Below are 27,897 nucleotides of genomic sequence, written 5' to 3' on the forward strand. Positions count from 1 at the left end.
TGCTAACGGGGCGGCTCCCAGAGAAGCAGATAAAGGAGCGGCGGTGAGTCGCTCAGCCTCGCCAGGAGAACGACGCTCTGCCGACAGAAGACTCACCTGCTCAGGTAAGACGTCTGTTTCTGTTCCTCCCTGACCTTTGAACTCTGCGTGGAGGGAAGCGCTGCAGTAAAGCCAGGATCGGAGGCGCCTCGCCCTGAGATACACACATTCCTCCAGGATGACCTTTGACCTCACTGTTTGTTTAAGGCAGGGGTGTCCAAAGTGTGGTCTGGGAGCCATTTGTGGCCCCTGGACTGATAGTGTGTGGCCTCTGACTTCAGTTCAAGAAAAATACAGATTTGGCAGATGGAGACTGTTTAGGACAAAACAGATTAATCTTTAACTTTTACTGAGGACTAAACTAAACAGCAGCCATTTCCAGAGAAACTTTGACCGAAATCCTGATTTTGTTCATGAGAATTGATTCAAGTCTGTTCCAATCTTTTCTAACTGATACAGAGAAAATTCACACAATAAGGCAAATTTTCAGAATCCTTTTAAAAGTTTTGGATCTGCAATATTTTCCACATCGTTTCCCATCAAAGAATCTGGAAAAATCTTGAAGTATTGTGAGCTTGTTTTATTGTTGAGAGATGAGAAACATTTTCTTTGGCGCTCCAGTTTGTTTGAGTCGATGATTTTGATCCCATGAGACAAGAAGTTTGGAAAACTGCTCTGGTTTAACCCAGAAAAACAAACCGCCGCGAAACCACCGCGCCGCATCGAGCCACACTGACCGCATCGAGCCACACTGACCGCATCGAGCCACACTGAGCCGCACCGCCTCACCTGCTGCTCAGGTGGGTCCAGGTCTCCAGGCTCTGAGCCGTCGGGTCAGAATGATTAAAATCTTTAGAAATCCATGATGGCCACCAACCTGCTGCTGCTACCAGAACCAGAACCAGAGTTGTGGGTTCGATTCCGGCCGCTTGGCACTCAGGAAGTTCGGTCCATCAGAACCAGAACCAGCAGATGATCCTGGTGTGGAATTAAACTCGGTGCGTTTTAACGTCAGCTTCATGTTTTCTGTCACGTTTCTGTGGAGACATCTTGGTCACTGAGGTTTGGACTTTGACTAGATTGACTCCTCTCCATTTTAGCCGTTTGTAGATCTGCTGCTGGTTCTGGACTGTGATGGACCTGGAGATGACCTTTGACCCTGTCTGACAGACATTGCTGCCATCGGTTTACTGGGCATTGTGATGATGATGATGGTCTGGAGAGGAAGAGTCAGGATGTTTGCTTTACGATACGAAGAGCAAACTGAAAGCAGCTGCAGGACGACGAGCAGCTGGGTAAAGGCCAACATGGTGACCTCATGGTGACCTCATGGTGACCTCTTGGTGACTTAATGGTGACCTCATGGTGACCTCTTGGTGACTTAATGGTGACCTCATGGTGACCGCTCGGTGACCCTAATGGTGACCTAATGGTGACCTCATGGTGACTTAATGGTGACCTCATGGTGACCGCTCGGTGACCCTAATGGTGACCTAATGGTGACCTCATGGTGACTTAATGGTGACCTCATGGTGACCGCTCGGTGACCCTAATGGTGACCTAATGGTGATCTCATGGTGACCTAATGGTGATCTCATGGTGACCTAAAGGTGACCTAATTGTGACCTCATGTAACCTCATGGTGACCTCTCGGTGACCTCATGGTGACATAATGGTGATCTCATGGTGACCTCATGGTGACCTAATGGTGATCTCATGGTGACCTCTCGGTGACCTCTCGGTGACCTAATGGTGACCTCATGGTGATCTCATGGTGACCTCATGGTGACCTCTCGGTGACCCTAATGGTGACCTCATGGTGATCTCATGGTGACCTCATGGTGACCTCATGGTGATCTCATGGTGACCTAATGGTGACCTCATGGTGATCTCATGGTGACCTCATGGTGACCTCTCGGTGACCTAATGGTGACCTCATGGTGATCTCATGGTGACCTCATGGTGACCTCTCGGTGACCCTAATGGTGACCTCATGGTGATCTCATGGTGACCTCATGGTGACCTCATGGTGATCTCATGGTGACCTCATGGTGATCTCATGGTGACCTCATGGTGACCTCATGGTGACCTCATGGTGATCTCATGGTGACCTCATGGTGACCCTAATGGTGACCTCTCAGTGATCTCATGGTGACCTCTCGGTGACCCTAATGGTGACCTCATGGTGACCTAATGGTGACCTCTCAGTGATCTCATGGTGACCTCTCGGTGACCCTAATGGTGACCTCATGGTGACCTCTCGGTGACCCTAATGGTGACCTCATGGTGACCTAAAGGTGACCTAATGGTGACCTCATGTAACCTCATGGTGACCTCTCGGTGACCTCATGGTGACATAATGGTGATCTCATGTAACCTCATGGTGACCTCTCGGTGACCTCATGGTGACCTCATGGTGATCTCATGGTGACCTCATGGTGACCTCTCGGTGACCCTAATGGTGACCTCATGGTGATCTCATGGTGACCTCATGGTGACCTCTCGGTGACCTAATGGTGACCTCTCAGTGACCTCATGGTGACCTCATGGTGATCTCATGGTGACCTCTCTGTGACCCTAATGGTGACCTCATGGTGACCTAATGGTGATCTCATGGTGACCTCATGGTGACCTCTCGGTGACCTCATGGTGATGTCATGGTGACCTAATGGTGATCTCATGGTGACCTCATGGTGATGTCATGGTGACCTAATGGTGATCTCATGGTGACCTCATGGTTACCTCTCGGTGACCCTAATGGTGACCTCATGGTGACCTCATGGTGATGTCATGGTGACCTAATGGTGATCTCATGGTGACCTCATGGTTACCTCTCGGTGACCCTAATGGTGACCTCATGGTGACCTCTCGGTGACCTCATGGTGACCTCTCAGTGACCTCATGGTGACCTCTCGGTGACCCTAATGGTGACCTCATGGTGACCTCCCGGTGACCTAATGGTGACCTCTCAGTGACCTCATGGTGACCTCTCGGTGACCTCATGGTGACCTCTCAGTGACCTCATGGTGACCTCTCGGTGACCTAATGGTGAACTCTCAGTGACCTCATGGTGACCTAATGGTGACCTCTCAGTGACCTCATGGTGACCTCTCGGTGACCTCATGGTGACCTCATGGTGACCTCTCGGTGACCTCATGGTGACCTCATGGTGACCTCATGGTGACCTCTCGGTGACCTCATGGTGACCTCATGGTGACCTCTCGGTGACCCTAATGGTGACCTCATGGTGATCTCATGGTGACCTCATGGTGACCTCTCGGTGACCTAATGGTGACCTCTCAGTGACCTCATGGTGACCTCATGGTGATCTCATGGTGACCTCATGGTGACCTCTCTGTGACCCTAATGGTGACCTCATGGTGACCTAATGGTGATCTCATGGTGACCTCATGGTGACCTCTCGGTGACCTCATGGTGACCTCATGGTGATGTCATGGTGACCTAATGGTGATCTCATGGTGACCTCATGGTGATGTCATGGTGACCTAATGGTGACCTCATGGTGACCTCATGGTGACCTCATGGTGATGTCATGGTGACCTAATGGTGATCTCATGGTGACCTCATGGTTACCTCTCGGTGACCCTAATGGTGACCTCATGGTGACCTCTCGGTGACCTCATGGTGACCTCTCAGTGACCTCATGGTGACCTCTCGGTGACCCTAATGGTGACCTCATGGTGACCTCTCGGTGACCTAATGGTGACCTCTCAGTGACCTCATGGTGACCTCTCAGTGACCTCATGGTGACCTCTCGGTGACCTAATGGTGACCTCTCAGTGACCTCATGGTGACCTCTCGGTGACCTAATGGTGACCTCTCAGTGACCTCATGGTGACCTCTCGGTGACCTAATGGTGACCTCTCAGTGACCTCATGGTGACCTCTCGGTGACCTCATGGTGACCTCTCAGTGACCTCATGGTGACCTCTCGGTGACCTCTTCTGACATCCCGTCATCCAAACCTGCAAATGGTTTTAAACGGAGCAGAAACAGAAAAATTTTCTCCTGTTTTTGTTTTTTGTCAAATTATAATGTTGAAGTTTTATTTTTGAGGCTCATGTCAGGAACAGCCTGTTGAGACATCTCAGTGGGATTTAACCCAGACTTTGACTAGGCCACTCCTGAACTTTCATTTTGTTGTCTCTGAGGCTTTTCCTGTTTCTGGCTGTTGAATCATGACCTCTGACCTTAGTGAGGACGGTTGTTCTGGTTCTGGTGGGTCGCTGATAACTCCTGAGTGTGTTGAGGTCAGAGGTCAGAACATGAAGCCTGCTTCATGCTGTCAGTAGGTTCTTGGTTCTGCAGTCAGGCAGAGATCAGAACCGGATCTGGAAACGGTGCATTGTGGGAGTTTTCAGTAAACATGTTTGTCTCCTGCTCAGGTTGTTCTGCCGCCATCTTTCCCATCAGAGAGAGGACGGTCCGTCAGTCTGCAGCGCCGCTTCCTGTCCGCCGACATCCAGCTGCATTCAGAGGTACTGTGTCCAGAAGCCCAGCTGTGTGTGGGAAGGGGGGCAGAGGGGTAATTAACCCCCAAATCAACGATTTTCCAGATAAACTGTCTAAACATTATTCTGGGTTCTTTGTTTCTGTGTGAATTTTGACATTTTTGTGTAAATTTGTGAAGTTCTGCAATATTTTACCTAAAACTCTCAGTGCTGCCATCTTTGGGTGGAATGGTGGTACCGAATGTCACTCAGGCACGCCCCCTGGTGGTGAGTCAACAGGACTCACCACCAGGGGGCGTGGAGGAACAACAGGACGGACAGGAACAGGAAGTGGGCGGGGCTAAGTGTACAAAGCAGGCAGGCAGCTGCTGCGGTCAAACAGTTCCTCCTTCATTTGGCTCAGACATGAGAAAAGAAAACCTCAGGTGAAGCTACGATTATGGCAGGATCACCGAGGAGCGAGCAGACCTCTGCTCCGATCAGTAGGATCAGTTTTTCTTTCCTGACAAACTTCAGGCTGCAGTCACTTCACTGGCCCGGCTGTCGACTCCCTGCAGCTCCTCGCTTCTCCCCTTCAGTCCAACATCCCAGTACTTTCATAATTGGGACTAAAAATAACTTTTAATGGTGAAGGACGAATAACCCACCCGTTTACTTTCCTGCATAGAAGATCTCTGCAGCAAAGTTATTCACTCTGTCCTTTTTCTGTGTCACCAATAAGCAGACACACATGCCTTCTGTATATTCCCATTAAAATCTCGTATATTTTCTGTGCAGTAATAATCCATCACATTGTGGGATCTACATCCCATCATCCATGTGTGGGAGTCACTTCCTGTCTTTAAGAAAGGAACAGCAGGGGGCGCTGCGGTGGCACAGGGGAAACACGGCCCACATAAGGAGGCTTTAGTCCTGGTGGCGGTGGCCGCAGGCTCGATTCCCTCCCTCCCTCATTGCCCCTCATTACCCTCAAAAAAAGAAAGGAGCAACGGCTTCTTTATCGACACAAAGTGTTTTTAAAAACACGAGAACAGTGGATTATAATTCCTTTACGTTTTATGCCAGTTAAATGAAATACATTTGGCTTTAACTGAACATGACGGGCCCCTCTGGGCCAAGCAGAGTTTATTGACCTTTTCTGGAAACTGGTAGCGCCTGCAGCATTTTAAAGGGAACCACTATTAGCTATAAAAATAGGTCTTATTTGGAAAATATTTATTTTAGATTAAAAAAACAATACAGTAATAATGCTGTGGGTTATTTAGTTTTTATAAATTTTAATAAAATATTGTCACAGGAACGTCGCCATGTTGTTCATGCTGCAATGCATTCTGGGTAAATGGCATGTAAAGGTTGAACTGCCTGGCTCCTCCAGCCAAACAGTGATGAGTAACATTATTAGCCTTTTTAATTTGAACCGGATCAGAAGGTAGAAATAACAAGAGGTGATGAAGAGGAGCAGCAAACAGAGGAAGAGGAAGAGTTGGCCGTAGGAGCTGCTGCTGCCTTCAGGTTCATCATGAAACAATGAATGAGACTCACCTCTGGTCACTGTGCGACCCGGTAAGTGGTTCTGTAGCTGTGAGTCCAGTTGTTGGCGAACCAACACTTTGTGGTTTCACATTCAGTACCGGTGATCTCGCTCCGTTAGTCACCCGGCTGCCTGACTGACATCTTTTTTTTAAATATATATAGTTTTCAAAATACAACATAGATAAATCATACACAAGCATATGAAGCATATATATAACAGATTACTGTATAAGGAAAAATATACTTTTACCAATATGACATACAACAACTAAATATAAAATAAAATTAAAAGTGGCATTTTTATTTGGTTTCACTGCCTGTCCAAAGGCCCGGCTGGCAGCGAGCCTCCAAATGAAGCACCTGAGTAAATTCAGCCTCCAAATGAAGCACCTGAGTAAATTCAGCCTCCAAATGAAGCACCTGAGTAAATTCAGCCTCCAAATGAAGCACCTGAGTAAATTCAGCCTCCAAATGAAGCACCTGAGTAAATTCAGCCTCCAAATGAAGCACCTGAGTAAATTCAGCCTCCAAATGAAGCACCTGAGTAAATTCAGCCTCCAAATGAAGCACCTCAGTAAATTCAGCCTCCAAATGAAGCACCTCAGTAAATTCAGCCTCCAAATGAAGCACCTCAGTAAATTCAGCCTCCAAATGAAGCACCTGAGTAAATTCAGCCTCCAAATGAAGCACCTCAGTAAATTCAGCTAACCACATTTTAAACTGAGGAACTTTGTCAGGTTTCCACAATTTTAATATTACTTTCTTGTAGGGCTGTTGTAAACAAATATTTTAGTAGTCGAGTAATCTATCGGTTATTCTTACGATTAATCGAGTAATCGGATAAAAAAGATTATAAAATAAAACATTGGTAAATCTGGCATAACACCGGTGTTACTGTCAGATATCAATATATCTGATATCAATCTATTATAAAATGGTCACAAACACCAAACCTAGAGGTTCTGTCATCAGTTTTTTTTTGGGAACAATAGAAGAAAAATGTCTTTGTAGCCTATTTGCCAGTACTTTAGCGAATATTTGATGTCAGAATTCAATAATGAACTCGGACGATGTGATGAAACCTCTGATATATTAGCTTCATACATGGTATGATTCTCTTCCTGAATCAAGAGAGTGAGCGAACGGAGAAGAGGACCAATCTTCCTGGCATATCTTTTATAGAGCTCAGTTCCAAAACCATCTGGTTCTGGGGCTTTGGCACTGGGAAATGATTTGATTACGTGTAGGATCTCTTCCACAGTGATGTCTGCGTTGAGAGCCTCGTGCGCAGCATCACTCATCTTTGGGAGATTTAGATCTTTGAGCCAGTTTAAGATATTTCCTTTTGCTTTGGACATGTATGTTTCAGTGGGCCAGGCACATTGTAACACTGTATTTGTGTGACACATGATGCGAGTTGGAGATGCGGCTGTGGGTCAGGTGATAGTTTTGTGCATAACCTCTGATAATATCCTGCTGGCGCCCCCTGTTGGGACCTTCTTTATTGTCATTAGAATGAAGAGTAAATGTCCACTGAAATAAATGAATAAAGTATTGTAGTCAAGTTTCTCGGTCCTTTAAAAACATCCAAATGTCAGGTTGAATTCAGAAGCACTGAGTCTACCTTTACTTTGGTTGATTAAAGTTAAAGTTGTTCAAACCTCAGAGAAATTAGAAGATTTTTAGAAAGGAGTGTCTGTATCTAGAAGACATTAATCAGACATTTTCCTTTCTGTAATGGGTGTTAGCTTCTTTATTTAGCTAGCTCATAGTTTCTGAAAGTCTTAGTTTGGTTAATGGTGTTCATAATACACTGGCAATTGTTTGTTTTCTTTATTTCTGTGCTTCCTGTCACCATATGGACTTACTGGCTTTTCCAGGTTCCACCCATGTTTTGTTAAAAAAAACAGAGCATGAGCAAATAGTTCATTGAATCTGCAATGTGACCTGTTTAAGTATCACACCCCGAAGAAACAGTGATGATGCACACTAGAAACCATACTGTGGTACCAGAAACCATCATGGTTTCATCTCGGACTCGACCACATTTGATCTCGGGATTTTATTTCAAGACCATTACTATGGAAATATGACTAAAATTCCAGAATATTGTCCAATTAATTGCTTGACATATTTGTTTTCATTGGATGCAAAATGTACTGATTAAAATCCGGACTCGACGCTAATCGCGTGTTTTTCTTACGGCTGTCTGCCATCCGCGCCCTTTCCTTCGCATGCAGCTCCTCTGTCCAATCGGCAGTAATTCCGCTACATAAATCATAAAGACTTTTTCTGTAAAACATCCAAAGGAAAGCATAGCAACAAGTAAATCTGCAGCGCTTTGCTTTCCGAGACGGAAGCGCGAAGAAAGGTAAGCTAGGTGTGATGCTAACAAAGCTAGCTCTACAGTGATAGTGTTGAATTTACGATGAGAAAACAAAATGTCCAAGAACGGTGTCTAGGGTTAAAATACAGAATCGTCCCGTATTTGGCTGCTAAATGTTGCGCCCCGTATTGAACCGATACGGGACGATTTGTTCCATATTTCTATAAATGTCCGATAGACTCGCCCATAGACATAATATAAGGATAGACCCTCATGGACCGCTCTCGCCGATTGTCGCTGACGAGATTTAGGGCGGCCATCTTGGAGCGGTCCACCACTCCACTCAGCGTTATGTGTTTAGCAGCACAATGACGTATCAGCGCATTTAATCGATCATAACACACTTTTTGTTACTGTAACCATATTCAAACATCAAAGCTACATTTATAAATAATTGTATTTTTTAAGTATGCTTTTAATACACAGTTCATCATATTTAAATATGCTTAGTGGCTATAACAATAGAATAGGAATGGAATATTCTGATATCGATGTATGAAGAGCATATTACAAAGCACACAGCCGTTCATAGTTTATTTAATACATTATTTAGTAATATCAATACATATTTATATAACTATACAAACACTAATAAATAAAGATTAATAGTGAATAATATATATATATGTGTGTGTGTGTGTAACGGGTGGTAAGTCAATCAGGCAATCAGGTTTCGATTAAATCTTTTTTATTCTGGAGAAGAAGAGTAAAACAATAAATCAACCTCCTCTTCTAATCTCCTTGCACTCGAGCCCACAGCAGCGCAGAACAACGCTGTGAGGGAAAAGGGGGAAGCGGAGATGCTATGAGGGCGGACCGAGCTACGGAAGCCCAGGAGACACAAACGAGGCAAAGTGTAGAAAGGCGACCCCCGCAGGCAAAACAACAAATAATAACTAAATAAGATAAAATTCACATATTCTCAATATAAAATGAATTACAAATTATAATTTAAAAAAAGTACATTTGTAACTCTGTTACATATATATATATATATATATATATATATATATATATATATATATATATATATATAATTTTTTTATTTTTATTTTTTCAGCCGACTAGTCCAAATCCGATGTGAGATTCATCCTGCAGTGAATCCGTCTCTCTTTATAGATTTCTCCCTCTTCTTCTTCACATCGTGTCTTTAGGAAACTTTCAAAACAAAAACTGAAGATTTAGGATGTATCTTACTTTGACAGAGTGAAAGAATATAAATAATAGTCTTTACCACCTGTGTAAACTTTGCCGGTGAATGTTATAACACATAAGTTTTATAATATGTGTTATATTGTTTCATTTCTAATATAGGCCCTTGTGTCAGATAATCTAAGTCAATGTTAGAGAATAATACATTTTTTTAGATGTACAGAATCTCAGTTAGCCTTCATAGCGGGGCTGAACCCGTATTACACCAAGCACTGTAGCTAATATTAGCAGGTATCTCGCCGGTGGACATAAATACAGTAAAGTAATATTCTAATCACAATATATACACAATAATATGTCCATCTTACTTGTGAAATGTTGTCTGTGGAGCCCTCACATCAATAATCCATCGACCAGAACAACAATATCCCTCAGTGCTGAGGCATCTGCTGCTGTTTTGGTTGAGCAAAGTAGGAGGGTATACCGCTCCAAGATGGCCGCCGTATTTCCTGCGCCGGAGCGGTCCATGAGGCGTCTATGCTTATATTATGTCTATGGACTCGCCTATCACACACATGTCCACTGTCACAAAGGCTCGGGTGGACATTAATGTTTGTTATTCAGATTGGTCCGGGTGTTGCTTGGTTTGGCCTGGGAGGAGCAGGAGCGCCACCCAGTGGTGACTTCTCCATGGCACTTTCAGCAGCTGCAGAAACCCGTATCTCAGTGGAGGCGTGCGTTCCTGACTTGTGTTTTGTTAAATGTGTTAAGGTAGTTTTATTTAGTGGTTCCAGCTGTGCTGTGTGATCACGTTGGGGTCGTCGGGCCGGATGCTGCACATTGTTAGCTTTTCACCTGTGAGTACATGTTACGTAGTTATTCAAGTATTTTGGTTTATTGCTGTTTCGTGTGCTCTTGTTAGTATCCGTACATGTTTGATGTGCCTGTTTATTGTGACCTTTAAGTTACTTCACGTGGGTAAACCTCTAGCTAAGGGTCATAGCATTTGATGAACGTGTGGACAGTTTGTGGCCAGCAGGTGTCACTGCTGCCACTTGTATTAGATAAATGTGTAAGGTGAATTAATGTGGGCTTATTTCTGTTATGACCACATCTCCAACTCCAAGCCTACCTTCTGCTGCACATCTGTACCACTGCTGTAACAACTCAATAAAGACAGATTGCGAAGAAATCCCATCTCCAGTTTGTCGTGATCGACACAGTGGCGAGTGTGAATATCCCACCAGCCTCAAGTTCAAACGTAGATCCTCATCTACATCAACACTAAGTGTAACAACAATGACCAAAATGAAACAGGAAATTTTAAGGTCAGCTAAATTGTTGTGGCGGGACGTAAAAAGGACCCCAGAACGCTACGGACCGACGCTGTTGCCTAGAGACGGACACTACGCAGCCGCGGTGAGCTGCCATCAACCCGCGTCTTTTTAAAACGTCCTTAGAACCAAAACCTCGTAAAGATACAGACGTGAGAGGGAAGACGCAAATCCCAGGGTGAATAATGTTAGTGAGGATGAATACAGGCAATGAAAATCAAAAAAAGTGTCCATCGTGGCGGTGCTGCTGTATGATAGACAGAATGGATCAGGAGAGGAACTGCAGACCCATCAGAACCTAAAGAACCAGAAATCAGCATCTCTTCATCCCTCAGTCATCTCCTGAGGCTGATGTGGGAGAACATTTTATTATTCAGCTTCTTATTGTGCTTTTAGTCGACTGTTAGGAGCTGATTATTTGCTTATTTAATGTATCGCCGTATCAGCCAAAATAATACAAATGGTGATTTAGAGAACAAATCATACTGAGAGATTAACAGTGAATACATAAATATTTCTACTTTTAAAAGGTTTGTTAGAGCTTTCTGTTTGTTTTATTAAGAAATGTTGACATCTTTTATGAATTCAGTGTTCATTTACTGTATAATTAATGTCAGACACAGACCTGCAGCCCAGGGGCGGATCTAGATGGGGGCCAACGGGGTACAGAAGAAATTATACTAAATAAACGTCTTTTGTTAATGCTCAGTGGTGGATTTTTTAACCTTCACAATTTTACTTTAACATTGAATTAAAAATTATAGTGCTGCACCTTTAGCTGCTGTGTAGAATCAGACTTTCCATCTGCCAGGGATCTGCAGCCTGGATCTCTGGAGACACAAGTGGCTCTTTGGCTCACTTAATATATCAAATGATGAAATATTGCTCTGTTTTTTTGTTTCATTTTTTAAGTGTCCCCATGAAAAAGCACTGACTACCCCTAGTGGTAAATTTGTCCTAGAACCAGCCTCCAAATCTATCTCCTTATTTGTATAAATATTTTATTAATATTCTTTACAATACTAGAATTTTGACATAACTTGTACTTTTGGCTGTCTGAGGACACATTTTGAATATTAAATCAGGTGTTATGATCAGTCACTCAGTACTTGAGCAGTTTACCAAATACGTTTTAATCAAACATGTTTAAGATATGCTCTGACTGGAGAACAGCTTTGGAGTACTCTATGTATGAACGGTTGCTCTCTGGATCACTTTTTAAAAACAAAAACATTGCCATGAAATATTATCCATCACTGCAGCGGACGTCCCACCCCATGAGAGTCGGGCGACACGCCGTGGTGGGCGTCCCTTATTTGGATTTCTGAAAGGTGGCAGGCCTAGATGTGACCAAAGACGGCATTATAGTGATGTGACATTCATGAACGATCTGATTCTTTTGAACGGAGCCTCTTTACTATGAATGGTATGACTCGAGCCTCAGTGAGAGTCGTTCTTTGTTTTTGTTATGCTCTAAGCACATTGCAGTAGCTATTATAATCCCATGTATTTCAAAATTATGTTTATTGAAATAAAGTACAGGACCATAAGCGCTCAGAGGGCATGCTCGTTGCTCTCTGTGGCTGACAGTTAGCATGCTAGGTGGCTGCTACTCTGATGCACACAGCGGACTGTGAAACAATCACAAGGCGGGGGCTAGGGGGGCTTGAGCACCTGCCCCTTTTGCTCCTTGCCCCCAAGTGCCCTTTTGGTCAATTTATTTATTTATTGTTGTATTATTTCTGACACATAACACGTACTAAAATTATTATTTTTTTGTTGGGTTTTTTGTACAACATAATAATCCCTCTGGTCACCTTGTGACCTTTGACCTTTTGCCCGTGACCCAGTTGTCTCTCCACAGTGAGATAAGGCGGCTAACTGGAGCTGAACGTAGCGAACGTTCCAGATCACAGATCAGTTTTTGGTGAATTAAAACGTTTTTGGTGAATAAAGTGGAGCAGACCTGCTGCTTGTCAGATGACGGAAAACGTTGAAGTCTCGTTTCTGCTTCAGTGGTTTAAGAAGAGAGGTAATGAAATACAACAGACACTGACAGGCCTCTGTCTGCCTTTCTCTGAAGAACTACTGAGGGGAGGAGACAGCCAGGTGAGGAGAAACTGTTCTGATCTATCATTCAGGATTTTTATCATACTGACATTAGGCTGTTGTTGTTGTGCTACTAGCTAGCTGCTAGCTAACGACTTTGCTAGCAAAGCCAGATAAATAAAAGCTTCTTCCCTGTATTGTTAATGATATCAGTCATTCTTCAGCATCGATTATGCAATAGGGGAACATCGCCGTCCAAACCGATCATCTCCATAATGGATTTATGTCTAATTTCCTTTGCTGCATAAAGTACATGGCATTTATTCTGGCGTTGGGTAAGTGTATCTAGGAGAATAGCACTTAAATAAAGTCCAACAAGGATATTCATGTAGAATTAAAATAACTCGCCTGAACTACCATGATAGATAAAATGTGTGTAATAAAAGTCATTAATGAAGGAAAAACTCAACCAGACTTTAAGTTTATGGTCTGGTTCTCAGAGTATGAAGTTATTTATTTATTTTTTCCCAATTATTCAATAAACAAAACTAACCTCAGTTAAGTAAAATAAAATTGTAATCAAAACTTTTGGAATTGTAATTATTTCTTTTTTAAAAGCAAAACATTTTGTTTAAAAATCTTTTTTTCTAAATTAAATAACTCATTTTTGTCTCGTGAACTTTAGAAGTTATTTGCCAAACAAACTTTTATTTGCACACATCAGAAATCTTTTGTTGTGATTTTAGGCCCCGCCCACGACGTCATGTGAGAAAAAAGTTTTTTAAGCTAAACTCAGTCGGCTTTTCTCATGGTGACATGCATTAACAATTCAATATTTGCTTTTGTTTTTTTTCTGCAGCTCCAGTTAAAGTTTGATGCAGCTCTGCTTTCCTGAATGGACCATCTTCATCTCCACTGCAGCAACCAGGCAGCTCTGTTTTATAGATTACAGTCACTAAAAGGCTGCATTGGGCCCTTGTTTATATTTTAATAGTTTAATTCTGTAAAGACTAAATATGTAAATCAGAGCTAAACCACCAGCTCTGATTTACATATCTCGCTAAATTGCGGGTTTGAATATTGCAAAACTTTCCTATAACAAAATAGACCTGCAGAAAGAAATTACTAATAAAATATCTTACATATGCATAGTTGTATGCTCTGTATAGAGATTTTCCTTAGCTTTGATTGTAAATCTCACAGTTTTGTAATTTATCATTGTTTATTAAACTCTGAAATCTGAGAGGCTTCGTTAATATTCTGTCCTAGAAGGTTAGATGGCCCCCTTTTCTTTGAGCTCCTGCCCCTTAGTGGCCTCTGCACGGCCCTGTTGCACTTCCTTCTTGGTTCTTGCGTTGCTCCGGGGTTATTGTTCATATTTGATGTTTACTGTTTGTGCGTTCATAATTGTTATTTTTGATGGTCCAGAAAGCAACTCATGCCCACTTTCTTTGTCTGCTATTTGTTGCATTTTCTATGATTATTTTTTTTACATTGTACAAATAGCATTATTTTTTTTATCAATGCAACACTTGTGAAAATACTATATTTATTATTTTTAAATTTCTATTTGCAATTTTCTATAAATAATATCTATTTTATATTTAACAAAGATACATATTTAATCAAGTATACTTTTATCTGCAAGAATATACAGTTGTCTTTTAACTTACAGATAATTAAACTTATTTTGTGAACTTGTAAAAATTAATTAAACTATATTTGGGATGAAATGGTTGTTCTTACAAAGATGAATATTTTCAAAACTGGATCATCTGAACGGTTCCTTGAAGTGATTGAATCCCAAAGAGCCATAAGTCCCACCACTTCTACAGTATGTTTCGGCTTTAGAGCAGAGACTGATGGGAGCTGGGTAGTTTGGTATTTAAATCTGTCTCCATGGTAACAGCTTTCCTCTGTATTTCTATTGGCTGCATGACTTGGTTTGTGCAGCATTCAAACTGAGCAGATTGTGGCAGACAGGTGGAAGCAAAGCAGAACAAAGAGTTTGAATTGATAATGATGTTGATTAAATTTAACATCTAGTTATTTTTATGGGAACGTGGATCTTTCAGAGCCATTGGAGCAATTTTGATCATGTTTCACATTTTATTGCATTATGTAGCGTTGGGCTCTGGTTCTGGTCTCGGCTGCAGCACTGGTACTCCCAGAAACAGAGGGCTTTAAAATACTCATGATAAAAAGAAACACCATGAAACTACAACCATCTCACTGATAGTGTGAGAAAAATAAAACTATCGTCTTTCTTTTTCAGGAGTAAGCCTTAAAAGTTCAGCGGCTCTGACCATTAAATCCTGCATCCGCCTTCCTGAACTGGAACAACTGGAGCAGCTGAGAATCTACTTCTACGACTCAACGAAACCGAAAGGTTAGAAACAAACCAGGAGACCAAATTTAAGCACCTAGAAGGAATGGTTCAGTATGGATGTAAGGTGGACCAGGAGAATGAATCAAATTATCAAATTACCTTCTGCATTAATGCTCTCCAAATGCACTGTTTAAATACCTGATCTCATGTAAACCCAAAGTGAGAGCCAAATTAAACTCCTTCAGCTGGGTGGAGGACCCCATTCTGAGCATAGTAGAAATCCTCTGTTTCTGCTCACCTTCATTTAGTATTTTTGACCGCTGGAGGCTTTTCTTAATGTCTTGAACTCAGCTTCTGCCAGCAACTTGCAAATTAAATCATTCACATTTCCATCTCTGATTTGATTGTGGATGAAATTATGTTCAACTCAGGTCATTTCTTCTGGGTGCTGCATTCCCTAAAATAAAAGTTAGCTATAGAATAAGCCAATTTCAATAACTTTTATGTTTTACCACTTCTTTTCAGGTCAGGATGGTGTCCATCAGTCAGAACACTGCCATGAAGAAACATGGATATGAAGTCCATGAACCTGTGGCAGGCATATTTCTGGAGAAGACAGGGGAGAAATTCACCATTTATCAGGCCATGAAAAAACGTCTGCTTAAACCGGGAACTGCATTAGCTCTGCTTGAAGCACAAGCAGCCACTGTGGGCGTCATAGATCCGATAGGAAACCGTATACTTCCTGTTGCCGATGCTGTTAAAGAAGGAGTAGTTGGTCCAGAAATGAGGGAGAAACTTCTCACTGCAGAGAAAGCCATCAGTGGGTACATAGACCCCTACACCAATCAAATTATATCTGTGTACCAGGCTATGCAAAAAGATTTAGTCCCCAGAGATTATGGCTTGAGGTTACTGGAAGCACAGATAGCCAGCAAAGGCATCTTTGACCCTGTGGAGAAGACCAGCATCTCAACTGATGCCGCGATCCAAAAGGGCCTTTATGAAAAGGCTTTGCTTAGTGACCACATGTCTGAGCTGAAGGTATTTTACAATCCAAGCACACAAGAATATCTTAACTACCAAAACCTTCTGGAAATATGCACTGTGGAGCCAGAAACTGGCTTGTTGCTCCTTCCTGTCTGCATTGCGTTCAAAGGTCTGCGCAAAGGCATTTCCTCCAGTGAACTATTGGAGTCAAAGATCATTGACAAAGAAACATATGAAGACTTGCAAAAGGGGAAGACCACAACCCAGGATGTGATGTTGATGGAAACCGTGAAAGAATACCTGGAAGGCAAAGGCAGCATAGCAGGCATTGCTGATCTCTCAACCAATCAGAGAATAAGCATTTATCAAGCCATGAAGCAAGGGATAGTGATGCCAGGCACGGCACTTGTTCTGCTGGAAGCACAAGCAGCAACTGGGTTCATGATTGATCCTGTAGGAAACAAAAAATACACAGTGGATGAAGCTATTAAGCACAAACTTGTTGGCCCCGAATGTCATTTGAAGCTGCTTTCAGCTGAGCGAGCAGTGACTGGATACAAAGATCCTTATTCAGGAGAGACCATATCCCTATTTCAAGCTATGTCCAAGGATCTCATCGTTAAGGAACATGGGATCCGGCTACTGGAGGCACAAATTGCCACTGGTGGAATAATTGATCCAATCAACAGCCACAGACTTCCCACTCAAGTGGCCTTTAAGAGAGGCTATTTTGATGAAGAAATGAATAAGATACTGGAAGATGAAGGAGATGACACGAAAGGATTTTTTGACCCAAATACAGAAGACAACCTTACATACCTTCAGCTGATTGAAAGGTGTGTCACTGATCCTGGCACTGGATTGTGCCTTCTTCCTCTACATGACAAATCAGGCAAATTTAATTCTAGCTTTATTGACTACAAAACAAAAACTGTCTTCAAAACTGAAAAAGTCAAAGTGACATTTGGGAAGTACATGGGAATGACAGTCTCTTTGTGGGAACTACTGATGTCAGAGTACTTCAATGAACACCAGAGGCAAGACATATTTCAGAAATACAAGGAAGGGAAGTTAAATATCACTACAATCATTAAGATGATTTTGGAGACCATAGAAACATCAGTAAAAGCAACAAAAACCGTCTTTGAGGGCATACGGGAAACTGTCACAGCCAAGCAGCTTGTTGAAGCAGAAATCATCAGTGAGAAAGTGATGAAGGAGTTGGAAGATGGAAAAAAGTCAATAAAGGACGTAATAGAGGATGAAAATGTAAATGTTTACTTACAGGGAAAAGACAGCATCGCAGGTATTCTGCTTCCAGATTCCCAAGTTATAACAATCTACCAAGCCAGACAAAAAGGAAAGCTGATGCCAGGAACTGCTCTGATTCTGCTGGAGGCACAAGCAGCTACTGGGTTCATTATTGACCCCATTGGAAACAGGAAGTTTTCAGTGGATGATGCTGTCAAAGCTAAAATTGTGGGACCTGATGTCTGTCAGAAGCTGCGTTCAGCAGAGAGAGCAGTCACTGGGTATAAAGATCCACATGATGGAAAAATAATCTCTCTGTTCCAAGCTATGCAAAAAGACCTGATCCTGAAAGACCATGGGATTCGACTTCTGGAGGCACAGATTGCCACTGGTGGTATCATTGATCCGGTGAACAGCCACCGCATACCTGTACATGTAGCCTATAAGAGGGGATACTTCAATGAGGAGATGAATCAGATTTTGAGTGATCCAAGTGACGACACCAAAGGTTTCTTTGACCCCAATACCCATGAGAACCTGACATACTTGCAGCTCCTGGCTAGATGTGTCAAAGATCCCAGTACTGGCCTGTGCCTTTTACCTCTGAAAAGCAAGAGCACCAAAATAAATATTGATGACAACATGAGGGAAATTTTCCATAGGACAATAATTACTGTCAAGTATGGCAGATTCAAGGGCAACACAACTCTGTGGGAAGCAATCAATTCAGAATATCTGTCTGAAGACAAACGACAGGACCTTTTCAAACTTTTCAGGTCCCGGAAAATCACTGTTGAGCAACTGACAGTGATCATTATAGATATCATTGAGAGCAAAGAGATAAAACAGCAAGCAGAGCTGAACTTTGAAGGTCTCAGGGGAGAGGTGTCTGTTGTGGATCTCTTGGATCTTGAAATTGTAGATGAAAAAACATACAAAAGTATGATTGATGGAAAGCTTTCAAGTACCGATGTAATGAAGATGGACAGTGTAAGAGCCTATCTCCAAGGGACAAGCTGTGTAGCAGGATTGATACTACAACCCTCCAATCAGAAACTAAGCATCAATGAGGCACAGAAAATGGGCATCCTCACTCCAGGCACTGCCCTTTGTCTCCTTGAAGCTCAGGCGGCCACAGGATTCATTGTAGATCCTCTAAAAAACCAAAAACTTACAGTGGAAGAAGCACTAAAAGAAAAGGTCATTGGTCCACAAATGTACGAAAAGCTGTTGTCTGCAGAGAGAGCTGTCACCGGTTACAAAGACCCATACACAGGTCAAAAGATCTCTCTATTCCAAGCCTTGAAAAAGGATCTTATTGTCAAGCAGCATGGTATTCGTTTACTCGAGGCCCAAATTGCTACTGGTGGTATCATCGATCCATTGAAATGCCTTCATTTACCTCTAGAGGTTGCATACAGGAAAGGTTATTTTGATGCAGAACTCAATCAAATCTTAACAGACCCCACTGATGACACAAAGGGCTTCTTCGACCCAAAGACTCAAGAAAATCTGACATATATGCAAATGTTGAGCAGATGTGTGAAAGATAAAGACACTGGACTCCTTCTCCTGCCACTGAATGACACACCAAAGACAAGAGCAAAAACAGACAAGATATACACAGAAGCAGAAATAAGGCAAGAGTTTGAAAAGACATTTGTAAGCGTAAGTGTGGGACGATATTTGGGAAAATCTGTTTCTCTCTGGGACTTGATTCACTCTTGTTACTTCACTGAAGATCAGCAACTAGAATTTATTGAAAAAGTCAAAACAAAGCAGATGAACACTCAAACAATAATCACATTAGTGATTTCCACAATTGAAAAACTGGAAAGGGAAGCCCCCAAAGTGACAATGGGGCTGAGAAAGGAAGTCTCTGCACAACAACTCCTGGATTCTGATATTATTGACTCGGCCACATTCATACAGGTTAAGGAAGGAAAGCTAAACTTTGATGAAGTAAGCAAAAGTGAAATTGTGACAAGATATCTTCGGGGAACTGCAAGCATCGCTGGAATCAAAATTTATCCAACCCAGGATGTAATGAGCATTTATGAGGCAAAACAAAAAAATCTTTTGACTCCCGGCATTGCACTTGTACTGCTTAAAGCACAATCTGCAACAGGATGGGTGATTGATCCTGTCAGCAATAAGTTCTATTCAGTTGATGAGGGCGCAAAGGAGAAGGTAATTGGAACAGATGTCCTTGAGCAACTTCTTTCAGCACAGCGTGCTGTCACTGGCTTTAAAGATCCTTACACAGACGGCACCATATCCCTGTTTGAAGCAATGACGGAACGACTGATTGAAAGAAGTGAAGGCCTCCATCTTCTTGAAGCACAGATAGCAACTGGAGGAATTATCGACCCAAATCAAAGCCACAGAGTACCTGCTCAAGTTGCTATTAAAAAAGGATTCCTCGATGAAGAAACTCACAAAATTCTGCAAAACCCAAGTGATGATGCAAAGGGTTACTTTGACCCAAATACCAATGAAAATTTATCCTACGTTCAACTGATGAGTCGATGTGAAAGAGATTCCAAAACTGGACTCCTTCTCCTGCCATTGGATGTTGATGAATCCAAGGAGTTTCATGCGGATGAGCAGGTGGAGCTTGCCTTCAAAAACAAAAGTATTTCCCTGAATGTAGGAAAATTCAAGAACAACGAAATAACAGTGTGGGAGTTATTGCTTTCTGAATATATCTCAGCAGAAAAGAGACAGCAGCTGATAAGACAGTACAAAACAGGAGCTTTGAAATTAGAGGAAATCATTGAAATCCTGACAGTTATCGTCACAGAACTCTCAACTAAAGAAAGAAAGTTCAAAGGACTAAGAAAACAGGTATCAGCTAGTGAACTGCTAGAGTCAAAAATTATCACAAAGGAGATTTTCGACAAAATTATGCAGGGCCAAATAAGTGAGGAAAATGTGACAGAAATTGACTCCATTCAGAAGTACCTTGGTGCGACAAACTGCATAGCGGGTGTGAGAGTGGAATCAACAAAGACCGTTATGAGCATTTATGAAGCTAAGTGCCGAGGTCTACTGACTCCTGGTACCTCCCTAATTCTTCTGGAAGCCCAAGCCGCCACTGGCTTTGTCATTGACCCAGTAAACAACAAGAAACTTTCTGTAGAGGAAGCTGTTGCTCAAGGAGTGGTTGGGAAAGAGTGGAAAAAGAAATTGCTCTCAGCAGAAAGAGCAGTCACAGGATACAAAGATCCCTACACTGGAAACACAATTTCTTTGTTCCAGGCCCTGAAGAAAGATCTGATTGTTAAGGATCACGGGATCCGTCTTCTGGAGGCACAGATAGCAACAGGAGGAATAATAGATCCAGTCCACAGTCACAGGGTGCCTGTACAGGTGGCATACCAAAGAGGTTACTTTGATGAAGAGATGAACCAGATCTTATCTGATCCAGATGATGACACCAAGGGTTTCTTTGACCCCAACACCAAGGAGAACCTTACATACCTCCAGCTGATCGAAAGGTGTGCCAAAGATCCACATACGGACCTAAACCTACTGTCCATTGTGAGGAAAGGCGAATTCTATTTCTTTGTTGATGAGGCCACAAAGGTCATCTTAAAGTCTACAACAACAACCAAAGCTGGAGGAAAATACAAAGGCACCACAGTTTCTCTGTGGGATTTGCTTTACTCCAAATACATCACAGAGGAAAAGAGGAGAGATCTTGTCCAGCAGTTCAAAGCTGGAACTCTCACCATCGAACACTTCTTGGAAATCGTCTTGACCATCATTCAGCAGAAGACCACAACAACAACAACTACTACAACAACAATCACAGAGACTACTGAGGAAAAAACCTTCAAGGGAATCAGAAAAGATGTCAACCTGACTGAACTAGTTGAATCAAAAATTATTGATGAGGAACTCTACAAGAAAATTGTTGATGAAGATGTCACAGTGGCTGAAGTCAGTGAAATGGATTCAGTACGTAAATACCTTGAAGGAACCAACAGCATTGCAGGAGTGTACATCCAGTCCACCAAGGAGACACTGAGCATCTATGAAGCCAAAGGCCGAGGTCTACTCACTCCAGGCACCTCTCTGGTTCTGCTGGAAGCTCAAGCCGCCACTGGTTTCATGATCGACCCAGTGGAGAACAAGAAACTTTCTGTAGAGGAAGCTGTTGGTCAGAGACTGGTTGGTAAAGAATGGAAGGACAAACTGATTTCAGCAGAAAGAGCAGTCACAGGATACAAAGATCCCTACACTGGAAACACAATTTCTTTGTTCCAGGCCCTGAAGAAAGATCTGATTGTTAAGGATCACGGGATCCGTCTTCTGGAGGCACAGATAGCAACAGGAGGAATAATAGATCCAGTCCACAGTCACAGGGTGCCTGTACAGGTGGCATACCAAAGAGGGTACTTTGATGAAGAGATGAATCAGATCTTATCTGATTCAGGTGATGACACCAAGGGTTTCTTTGACCCCAACACCAAGGAGAACCTTACATACCTCCAGCTGATCGAAAGGTGTATTACAGATCCTGCCACAGGTCTCAGTTTATTGGTCATTGTGAAGAAAGGCGAGTTCTATTTCTTTGTTGATGAGGCCACAAAGGTCATCTTAAAGTCTACAACAACAACCAAAGCTGGAGGAAAATACAAAGGCACCACAGTTTCTCTGTGGGATTTGCTTTACTCCAAATACATCACAGAGGAAAAGAGGAGAGATCTTGTCCAGCAGTTCAAAGCTGGAACTCTCACCATCGAACACTTCTTGGAAATCGTCTTGACCATCATTCAGCAGAAGACCACAACAACAACAACTACTACTACAACAATCACAGAGACTACTGAGGAAAAAACCTTCAAGGGAATCAGAAAAGATGTCAACCTGACTGAACTAGTTGAATCAAAAATTATTGATGAGGAACTCTACAAGAAAATTGTTGATGAAGATGTCACAGTGGCTGAAGTCAGTGAAATGGATTCAGTACGTAAATACCTTGAAGGAACCAACAGCATTGCAGGAGTGTACATCCAGTCCACCAAGGAGACACTGAGCATCTATGAAGCCAAAGGCCGAGGTCTACTCACTCCAGGCACCTCTCTGGTTCTGCTGGAAGCTCAAGCCGCCACTGGTTTCATGATCGACCCAGTGGAGAACAAGAAACTTTCTGTAGAGGAAGCTGTTGGTCAGAGACTGGTTGGTAAAGAATGGAAGGACAAACTGATTTCAGCAGAAAGAGCAGTCACAGGATACAAAGATCCCTACACTGGAAACACAATTTCTTTGTTCCAGGCCCTGAAGAAAGATCTGATTGTTAAGGATCACGGGATCCGTCTTCTGGAGGCACAGATAGCAACAGGAGGAATAATAGATCCAGTCCACAGTCACAGGGTGCCTGTACAGGTGGCATACCAAAGAGGGTACTTTGATGAAGAGATGAATCAGATCTTATCTGATTCAGGTGATGACACCAAGGGTTTCTTTGACCCCAACACCAAGGAGAACCTTACATACCTCCAGCTGATCGAAAGGTGTATTACAGATCCTGCCACAGGTCTCAGTTTATTGGTCATTGTGAAGAAAGGCGAGTTCTATTTCTTTGTTGATGAGGCCACAAAGGTCATCTTAAAGTCTACAACAACAACCAAAGCTGGAGGAAAATACAAAGGCACCACAGTTTCTCTGTGGGATTTGCTTTACTCCAAATACATCACAGAGGAAAAGAGGAGAGATCTTGTCCAGCAGTTCAAAGCTGGAACTCTCACCATCGAACACTTCTTGGAAATCGTCTTGACCATCATTCAGCAGAAGACCACAACAACAACAACTACTACAACAACAATCACAGAGACTACTGAGGAAAAAACCTTCAAGGGAATCAGAAAAGATGTCAACCTGACTGAACTAGTTGAATCAAAAATTATTGATGAGGAACTCTACAAGAAAATTGTTGATGAAGATGTCACAGTGGCTGAAGTCAGTGAAATGGATTCAGTACGTAAATACCTTGAAGGAACCAACAGCATTGCAGGAGTGTACATCCAGTCCACCAAGGAGACACTGAGCATCTATGAAGCCAAAGGCCGAGGTCTACTCACTCCAGGCACCTCTCTGGTTCTGCTGGAAGCTCAAGCCGCCACTGGTTTCATGATCGACCCAGTGGAGAACAAGAAACTTTCTGTAGAGGAAGCTGTTGGTCAGAGACTGGTTGGTAAAGAATGGAAGGACAAACTGATTTCAGCAGAAAGAGCAGTCACAGGATACAAAGATCCCTACACTGGAAACACAATTTCTTTGTTCCAGGCCCTGAAGAAAGATCTGATTGTTAAGGATCACGGGATCCGTCTTCTGGAGGCACAGATAGCAACAGGAGGAATAATAGATCCAGTCCACAGTCACAGGGTGCCTGTACAGGTGGCATACCAAAGAGGGTACTTTGATGAAGAGATGAATCAGATCTTATCTGATTCAGGTGATGACACCAAGGGTTTCTTTGACCCCAACACCAAGGAGAACCTTACATACCTCCAGCTGATCGAAAGGTGTATTACAGATCCTGCCACAGGTCTTAGTTTGTTATCATTAAAAAAGTAAATTCAGTTTTAAAATAACAAGTGAATCTAACAAGTATTGTCACTTTCAGTATGAATTTTATTGCCATTCATCCATTAGTGAAACTTATGTCATTTCACCAGACCTGGAATCCAAACCAGCATCTTATATGTGATGGAAATTTCCTACCTTTGTGTTAGTCATAAATTACTTAATAAATTAGCTGTCATCAAGATGATGCTTTAACACTTTTTATAAGTGTGTCTTTTGCCTAATAATCTGTTGTTAACTGTCTTAATGGGTTCCACTTTTTGTTTGTGTTGGAAATGATGGTTATTGTTCTGTGATGTAATCAGATGGTTATCTTTGCATAAAGTTTTCAGTTTTTTCTCTGGGGTCAAATGTGAAAAGTGTGGATGTAATTGGAGCAAGGGACGACTTCCCCTTTTCCACCTTTAATGAGGTCCAATAAATTGATGTAATGTTTACCTTTTTGTTATTAAATATTTTTCTTTTAACAAGCAACTGTTATATTTTATTTTCAGGGTCTAGTGCTAATGAGGTTTTCACACTTTAGCCACCAGAAAAACATGAAGTTCAACAATAAGTCTATTTATACTGTTTTCAATAATTTTCCAGAAAGGAAGTTCAGAGAAATGTCTCTTCCGCTCTTCCTTAAAAATAGCACCATCTAGTGGAACATAATAATATAACACTTTTTGTAGAAACATTTTATTTTCACTTGTAAAATGTTTTGGTCATGAGGGATTTTTAAAAAAATAAGTCAGACATTCTAAAATGTATTAAAATGTTTTCAAATAAAAATGATCCAAGCCCAGGAGTCCATAGGTCTGAACTGCTTAATACCGGGAGTGTGTTGGGAATAAAAGTACAGTATTGGTGGGAGCTCGCCTGTAATGAGCCCTTTGTGATTTCAATTTGATACATAGAGGGTATTTTAAATAAAATGCATTATTATTTTCACCTCCCATGCCTTCTGGAACAGCTTTAATTTTTTTACATTTTGAAAAGAATCAGAAAGAAAACTCTAACAGTTCCCCAACATTATCAAAGGCACGAAGCACCACATGTTCAGCTGAATAAGAGACTCAGTGCAGATTGGTCAACAGCTCTTGGATTTCTTCCTGGCTGCGGTAAATCTTTTTCACTCCTCTTGGAAGGTTGCGACACGATGAAAGGTTGAGGTAACCCAGAGAGGTCATTCGTTCGACGACCGGCCTGCAGGAAGAGGCGCAGAGAAGAGAGAAGGATCTTTAACAGCTGCAGGGCTTGAGACGAATAGCATCAAGTGAATCAAAGTTTTTACTGCGTATAGTTTACTGCATTGTTTAGACTTTATATTAAATGTAGACAACCTTTAACATAAAGCAAAACAGCAGCATCACTTACGAAGGATAAACCTGTTGGAAAAGACCTGCCAGCCAGAAAAGCCAGGTGATGAATATTAAAGGTACAGGTGACCGATGGCTTACCTCAGAGCCTGGGCTGTTATCTTGGTGCCGCTGAGGTTCAGCGAGAGCAGCATGTCGGCTTCAGCAACCTGAGCGAGGAACGCCAGCGCCACCTCCAGGTCGGCCTCGGTAAACGGCTGATTGGTGATGTCGAGCTGCTGCAGCGTCGGACCCCACTTCTCCATCAGCAGCTGAAGGTTCTTCTTCACTGACGTGAATCCGATGTTTTTAGTAAAATATTGACCCCAGAACAGACACTCAAGCTCTGGAAGACATTTTAAAAAGCAAAACTGATCATCAAATGTCTCCTATCAGCTGCCGTAGTACGGTCCGCTGACTGTCCCACACAAACTTTACTCATTTTTTACAACGAAACTCTTCAGCTGCTCATTTTAGCAAACAGAGCGCTGGTTGATGTCTTACATGTATTATTATGTATGAATATGTTCACCTGACTGACCTGAGGAACAGGTATCCAAACTCTTTAAGATGTTTTTAGATTTTTCATTATGGCACCAAAGTCTAATTAAATGCAGCAAGAAAATAAAATTGATTTGTTAATTATTGTAAGACATTTTATTGACTAAAATGTGCTTTGTTCTATTTTAAAAACTTTTTCTGGTTCTGTCATAATGTAAAATTATCTATTTAAATGTAAAAAATAATTAATACATGATAATAACAGCAAGGTAATATATAATACAATACACTGTAATATAATTAATATGATATAATAATGTTTTACTTCAAGGTCAAAAAGTCTCACTGCAATAATATAAAAGTAATAAATCTAAATTATAAAAATAATTTTTGGGATTTTTCTAGTGGTGAGATCTGTGCTGTAGTCCACTTCCTGCTGTTGGAGTGATCTCTGCTCCACTTGGTGTTCACATTCAAACCGAACCAAGACCCAGGCTTGGAGGACCAGAGGTCAGAGGTCAGTTAGCATTAACACCTCACCAACCGAACTGGACTTTGACTAGGCAAACGGACTGGAGTTGGGTTGAAGCGGACTGAACAGAGATGGTAATGAATTAAGTAATATTTGTGAAGTAATCTCCAGAGCTAAGCTAGTGCTAACTCCTAATGTTGCTTGAATAATTTGCTCAGTAAACATGTACGAAGGAAAGGCAGAAATGTGGCGTCTTTTACACACTTGGACACGGTAACTGGGCCAGACCAAAGGTTGTGATCCGTGTGGAGCCTCGTAGGTCCAGCACTCGCAGTCTGGTGGAGCCGAACAGAACGTCCAGCAGAACCTGGTCGGTCATGTAGGAATACTCTGTGTTGGCGATACAAAACTCATCCAGCAGCGGGAATCCGGCTTCTGACTCGCCTCTTTTACGCATCGCCTTGTGCTGAATTTGGATGTTAAACATCCGGAAAATCTGAAAGGAAGGGAGAAAACAAGATTATCGGATTATCAAAAGGGGAAAAAATTCTGGTGTCGTACAAAACAAATCAATATAAGTAGAAAACTCTTTTAAATTTGTTTGCATGCTTTACATTTTTCCTTCAGTCTGTGGAATAAAAGTTAAATCCATCCATCCATCATCCAACATGCTTATCCCCACTGTGGTTGTGAGTGGTGCTGGTGCCAATCCCCAGAGGTCAACAGGTGAGAGGCGGAGTCACCTGGACAGGTCACCAGTCCATTGCAGGGTAAGCTCAATATATCTGGAAGGTTTTTGATTTGCTGAGTCTCCCATAGAAATCAGACTCTGAAGGTCTGAGAAAGATCTTCTGGAGTTTCCTAGGCACTAAACCTGATGCTGGTTCATCATCAGAGAGCTAGAAGAACTACCAGTCACACACACCTCCAAATTGTGCATTATTAGATGGTTAACAGCAGCAGGTTTTTCACAGTACATTTTTTTAAAAACTTGATTTTAAAGAGAAATCCTGGCATATAATTCAGTGATGAGGAGAAGAGTTTTAATAGGTGCCATTAAAACAGCAACAAGCTTTCAGGCTTGTTAATTTTGGACTTTATGTCAGTCTGATTGCACTCAGAGATAAATGCAGAGTGCTGCACCAGTTTGAATCTATGCAACAGGAAGGCAGAAAAACTCTCCTTCATGGTCTTACATCAGGTCTCTGATGGTTTCCACAGCAGGACTGGAACTGATGATGAAGGTACAGAAACCTCCTCTGTGCTGCACATGGGAACTGTGTAGATCCAGCTAGTCTGAGGCATTCAGGGTGTGGACTGGCTTCCATTTAGAGGTGTCATAATAAATGCAGCCAATCACAACCAACCACAGCCAATCACAGCTGATCCTGGTTGGTCTGGAGACCAACCAGGTCTCATATGATCACATCATATGATGTGTGAAGAGCTGTTGGAA

General features: G+C 42.2%; 2 protein-coding genes across 3 annotated transcripts in view; one reads left to right on the top strand and one right to left on the bottom strand.

Annotated features, from left to right (window-relative positions):
- Nucleotides 1–24,918, top strand: eppk1 (epiplakin 1). The gene is made up of 4 exons (XM_014989370.2): nt 1–104; nt 4,445–4,537; nt 15,240–15,353; nt 15,819–24,918. The coding sequence occupies exon 4, from the start codon at nt 15,825–15,827 to the stop codon at nt 24,117–24,119; it is 8,295 nt and encodes a 2,764-aa protein (XP_014844856.2). The 5' UTR covers nt 1–104; nt 4,445–4,537; nt 15,240–15,353; nt 15,819–15,824; the 3' UTR covers nt 24,120–24,918.
- The window catches only part of fbxl6 (F-box and leucine-rich repeat protein 6), a 10,346-nt gene continuing 7,242 nt past the window's right edge, over nt 24,794–27,897 (bottom strand). For both annotated transcript variants that reach the window (XM_014989377.2, XM_088010592.1), the window contains exons 8-10: nt 26,706–26,937; nt 25,571–25,814; nt 24,794–25,316 (exon numbers count right to left, since the gene is read on the bottom strand). In XM_014989377.2, coding sequence (XP_014844863.2) covers nt 25,187–25,316; nt 25,571–25,814; nt 26,706–26,937 — 606 coding nt within the window. In that variant the 3' untranslated portion in view covers nt 24,794–25,186. The remainder of the gene's footprint in view (nt 25,317–25,570; nt 25,815–26,705; nt 26,938–27,897) is intronic.

This window comes from Poecilia mexicana, unplaced genomic scaffold, assembly GCF_051168715.1.
Source record: "Poecilia mexicana isolate PSO_F unplaced genomic scaffold, ASM5116871v1 scaffold_11, whole genome shotgun sequence".
Lineage (NCBI taxonomy): Eukaryota > Metazoa > Chordata > Actinopteri > Cyprinodontiformes > Poeciliidae > Poecilia > Poecilia mexicana.

Bases quoted from the DNA above. Each gene is read 5' to 3' on its own strand.
- eppk1 (XM_014989370.2), top strand. From the start codon at position 15,825: ATGGTGTCCATCAGTCAGAACACTGCCATGAAGAAACATGGATATGAA.